This window comes from Capsicum annuum, chromosome 1 (assembly GCF_002878395.1).
Source record: "Capsicum annuum cultivar UCD-10X-F1 chromosome 1, UCD10Xv1.1, whole genome shotgun sequence".
NCBI lineage: Eukaryota > Viridiplantae > Streptophyta > Magnoliopsida > Solanales > Solanaceae > Capsicum > Capsicum annuum.
This window is the reverse complement of record NC_061111.1, coordinates 199,430,378-199,436,083: the sequence shown is the minus strand read 5'-3', so window position 1 is coordinate 199,436,083 and position 5,706 is coordinate 199,430,378. Positions and strand designations below refer to the sequence as shown.

At 30.7% G+C, this 5,706-nt stretch overlaps 1 protein-coding gene across 1 annotated transcript; it reads left to right on the top strand.

Moving 5' to 3' along the window:
- Window positions 1-2,241: 2,241 nt before the first annotated feature.
- Window positions 2,242-3,576, top strand: LOC107843906 (ADP-ribosylation factor-like protein 2). The gene has a single exon (XM_016688329.2). It carries the CDS (start codon window positions 2,866-2,868, stop codon window positions 3,421-3,423), a length of 558 nt encoding a protein of 185 aa, XP_016543815.1. The 5' UTR covers window positions 2,242-2,865; the 3' UTR covers window positions 3,424-3,576.
- Window positions 3,577-5,706: the final 2,130 nt, after the last annotated feature.

Genomic DNA, 5,706 nt, shown 5'->3' with positions numbered 1-5,706 from the left:
GTCGCTCATGAAGAGGTCCGATTTCTTAGGGCATGTTTGGGAAAATTCTTCTATTTGTCATTCTCTTTTTTTGGTTTTGGTTTTCCACCTGGTGTTCCCACATACTTAAATATTTGTGGAGGACAAAATGCGGGAACGAAGGTTGAAATGGTTTGAGCATGTGATGAGGAGGAACGCGGATGCTCGGGTTCGTAGGTGTGAGAGGCTAGCGTTGGATGACTTCAGGAGGAGTAGAGGTAGGTCGAAAAAATACTGGAGGGAGGTGATCAGACATGATATAAAGCAACTATAGCAGAGGACATGACCCTAGATAGGAAAGTGTGGAGATCACGGATAAGGGTAGAAGGCTAGCGGGAGGGTGTGGGTTGTAGCAAGCCGTTTGTATAGCCGAGTTAGTAACCTTAAGATTGTGTACATAGGTGTCTTTGGTTTGTAAGTGTTTGTTACTCCTAGGTGGGTGCCCCTTTCATAATTTCTTAGTCCCTATTTTCTTATTTCGTGTTACCTTATCGCTCGTATTTCGTATTTCTCTGATTTATATTTTATTATTTCTTACGTCCTTTCTGTTATGTCATACATCCCCTTGTTTACTATTTTTTATCTTGAGCCGGGGGACTATTGAAAACAGTCTTTCTACTTCTTCGGAGGTAGCGATATGGACTGCATACATCTTACCCTCCCCAGACTCTACTTTGTGGGAATACACTGGTTTTGTTGTTGTTGTTGTTGTTGTTCCCACATACTTAAATTTTTGGACAAACAACATAAATCCCGGCAGTCTAGAGTTTTTTTTTTTCTTTTCAATTTAGAGTTTAATTATAAAAAAAAATTGATATTTTATATAATTAATGAAAATTTTAATTTTATGTCTAATGAGATAAATAATTAGCTCTCGATACATTCAATTACACAATTGCTGAAAATCTCGATTTTTGATCTGACAGATACATAATTAACTCTCGATACATCCAACGAAGATACATTTTTTCCTTTGTAAAGATACTTCTAATTAATTTCCGATATATTTTTTTGATTTTGAACCTATCAAGATACATAATACATTCAACGAAGATACATTTTTTTCCTGTAAAGATACATAATTAATTTTCGATATATTTTTTTTGATTTTAAATTTGCCGATATACATAATTAGCTCCACAATACATCCGATGAAGTTACAGAATTAGTTGAACTTTTTGCAATTGTTTTATAAGATAGGGATTTGTGTAAATATGGTAAGCTAAGTTACTTCCTCCGTCACAAATTTTCTAATTTGATTTTTTATTTTACTTGTCTTTTTTCATTAATCAGGAAAAGATAAAAAAAAAAAATTCATGTTTTACCTTTTGCATTAATTACTTTTTCTTCAAATTAAAATGTAAACATCATTTAATAGGAGTATTATGATAAATTAGGTATGTTATTAATTATTGTTCTTGATCAATTTGGGATGGATGAAGTATATGTTTATGTTATTTTTTAAAAAATTATTAATAGTAGTAAGTAGTACTAATAAATATTGATGTTGTTACAAGAAGTAATCACGATTTAGTAGCCGTTTGGCCATGAAAATTACTTTTTTCCAGAGTTGAGGAGTTGGAGTTGAAGATGAAGTTGTAATTAGAGTTGTGTTTGACCATGTCTTTTTGAAATTTTTTGTTAAGACTTTTGAAAAATCTTTAGTTTATGCCCTCAACTTTTAAAAATTATCAAAATCATCCTACTAATTTACCTACTAACATACAATCAAATATTGAGAAAATAATTTATATGTCTTCAATTGATAAAATAATTAACAACAAACTAATTATTATGATTGTTATTCTTCTAAAATTTGAATAAAAATATCACAAGCATGAGCTAAATAATATATCTAACCATAATCGATTAAATAGAGAAAAATATATTTTAATAAATCTAATTTATATATATAAATATATTTTATATATTTTTAAATTTGTTGATGAAAATTCTTAATTATTTTCACTTGAATTAATTATTTTATTAAATTTAATCTTTTTAAAAAATTACGGAATTTAGTTAATAAAAGACGTTTGTGTAAAAATTTAAAATTAGGGTTATATATAATAATAATAAAAATTAAAATTAGAAGTAAAAAAAAGGAAAAACAACAAAAAGTCATTTTCTATTTTCAAAATTTTATTTTGATATTATTTTTCAAAGTTTCATGATCAAATATCATAATTTTTAATTTCAAAAAAAAATTTCAAAAAACAGGAGAAAAATATCCATGGCCAAACGCACCTCAGTTATCCACCTTTAACAGAGGGGACCTCACATTCACGCAGACACACAGCAAATACCCATCACCCTCACAGAAAATTCACACTCTTGGCACAGAGAATATACACGCACTCACACACAGCAACTTAACAAACAGTGAGAAATCGAGATTTTATGGTGTAAATCGAGTGACGGGAGAGAGGGAACCAAGGGATAGAGAGCAAAATCGAGAGGAGAGAAAACAGAAACAGTGAGAAATCGAGAAGGGTGAACGAGAATCCGGCTGGTGTTGAGTTTTCCGGCAAATTTATCGCCGGAATCAGTTACTTTTCGTCGGATCCAGGCACCGCCGACTCGAAATCCACCTCTCGCTGCCGAAAAAACAGAACCTGCAACCAAACTATCCCGAAATCGGCCTGGTTGAATTGATTCCGGCGAAGTTTCGCGTACGGTTTTCGTTTTTTCTCAATTTCTGTTTCGGATGCTCGTCTGTTTTTTGTGGGTTTCTGTTCGAATCAAATTTTGGGATTTTCGTGGTCAAGTTGGCTCGTTGTTGAGATTTTGGTACTCGTTGAGGATCTCGGGACAGCTCTTACTTCTCATTCGAAAGTACTCGAAACGATGGGACTTCTCAGCATTATCCGAAAGATTAAGCGAAAAGAAAAGGAAATGCGCATCCTTATGGTGGGTCTTGACAACTCTGGTAAGACCACAATAGTTTTAAAAATAAACGGTGAAGACACAAGTGTCATCAGTCCAACTCTTGGCTTCAACATCAAAACCATCACGTATCACAAGTATACCCTCAATATATGGGATGTCGGGGGCCAGAAAACAATACGGTCTTATTGGAGAAACTACTTTGAGCAAACTGATGGCTTGGTGTGGGTTGTGGATAGTTCTGATCTGAGAAGGCTGGATGACTGCAGATCCGAGCTACATAATCTTCTAAAAGAGGAGAGGCTATCAGGAGCATCATTATTGATTTTTGCAAACAAGCAGGACATACAAGGTGCTCTTTCTCCAGATGAAATAGCCAAAGTGCTTAATCTGGAGGCTATGGACAATAGCAGGCACTGGAGAATCGTGGGATGTAGTGCATGCACCGGAGACGGGCTACTTGAGGGATTTGATTGGCTGGTACGAGACGTTGCATCACGAATCTATATGCTTGATTAAGTGAAGTTTACATTAAGGTTTTGATTCCTGCTAGTGAAGTTTACATTAAGGTTTTGATTCCTGCAAGATGACTTTATAAAAAACTTTTCGATATACCATTCCGAATATTTGTGGATGTAAAGATCAAAAATCATATATTAGCTTGATAAGAAATCAATTTATTAAATACCATAAAAAAATTTGACGAAAAAAAAAAGATAAAAAAATTACGACTCAATTAAGTTAGGTGTTGTGCTAATAACGTTTCCAAATTGAAGGTGACTAGCTTAATTCGAAAGCATGTCATGCTTCGGAGGAGATATGGGTATTTACCTGTTACCATCTCGTATCTAGTATCTTCACTCATATACACTGGCGCAGGATTTGAAGTGGGTGCATTATTATTGTCAAAGATTTGCATAAAACTCGAAGTAAGACTCAAAATGTATTGAGTGTTCATCTCGATTAATGTGCAGTTTAGGTTCTAATTTCTGATTCATACTTTCCCTTGTCGTGGGTGCATTATTATTGTCAAAGATTTGCATAAAACTCGAAGTAAGACTCAAAATGTATTGAGTGTTCGTCTCGATTAATGTGCAGTTTAGGTTCTAATTTCTGATTCATACAATTAATATTTCACTTTATAAAAAAAAATAAAAAAAATTGTTCATATGTTTGTCATTCATGTTTATATTATTAGTTTTGGACTAGACATATATTTATATCTTTTCTACCTTTATGTTTTTTTTCGTTAAATTTCACGTTTTGTTTGTACCTTGTACTTAAACACAATAAATCTTGAAGTTTTTTTATACTTATTGCTTTTGATAATATTGTGAAGTACCAATATTATCTTAAGACGTTAAAAAAACTTTCGATGTCGATTAAGGAATATTATCATATTCAATTGGTCGCTAAAGACATGAACAATACTGAAAAAATAAATATATAGAAAAAATAAGAGTTTTAAGTTAACAACTTTACTTTCTTATAATATGAACTTTACTTTTAACATTTTTAAACAATTAGTTGTGGTAGCTTAATGGTTAAGGAGAGTTTTCCTTATGGACTCGTCGTGAGTTCAAATTCCTATTCCAACAATTTTATTATTATAAATTTAGTAATAAGCCTTTAAATTTGAAGTATTGAAAATAAAAACTAAAGTGTATGTGTCTCGGGGATCAATCCCTGGTCCCATGGAAGGAAATTCTAGCGTCAACCAGTGCACCTTGTGCACTAACATTCATCTTAGGGTGCACTATTAACTATATCCCAATTTCTAAAGATATATACATATATATATACACAATTTTTTTCGACGTTAATGGGTGCACGTGCACCCTCACCTATACACGTGGGTCCGCCCCTGCTCATATAATCTATAATCTATATCTATAATTTATATCTATCTACTATCTATAATCTATAACTTATAATCTCTATCTATAATCTATAATCTATATCTATCTATATTTTATATCTATAATATATTAAAAGTGTGAAACTCTTTAGAAAAATGTGATTTAAACTTTTTGCCCTTAGTTAAAAATCTCCGCTTTAGATAAAACCGTTTTTTCATTATTTTATTTTAATTATTATTTAATTATTTACTAAAAATAATTTTTTAGGCTATTTGACGTATAAGTCTTCTAAAGGTAATAGTATCTTTATATCACCTCATCTAATTACCAAAACATCCATCTACTTCCACTTAATTATTTATCATGTCCCAATATATAATAATTTTATTATTTTATCATAATGGTTTAAATATTTAATATATTCTATTAATCAACTATAACTACATATTGAAACTGAAATTTATTTATTTATTTAATTGTCTATCATATTCAAAACTAATTTGTTACCACAAATCACAACAATTAATAACTTAAAATATTTAAAAGACATATGAAAATTTTATTGACTCTCATTATTTTAGCAATGCGACATAAATTGAGACAAAAGATTATTTCGTCATAATGGTTTAAATGTATAATATATTCTATTAATTAATTATAACTACATATTGAAAGTAAAAAAAATTCATTTATTTAAGTTCAAAACTAATTTGTTACCACAAATCACAATAATTAATAACTTAAAATATTTAAAAGACATATAGAAATTTTATTGACTCTCATTATTTTAGCAATGCCACATAAATTGAGACAAAAGAAAAAGTACTGCAAATCACAATAATTAACAACTTAAAATATTTAAAAGATATAGAAAAATTTTAGTTGACTCTCAAAATTGTATCGAAGACACATAAATTGGGACACAAGGAGTAAATATATTATT

Bases quoted from the DNA above. Each gene is read 5' to 3' on its own strand.
- LOC107843906 (XM_016688329.2), top strand. From the start codon at position 2,866: ATGGGACTTCTCAGCATTATCCGAAAGATTAAGCGAAAAGAAAAGGAA.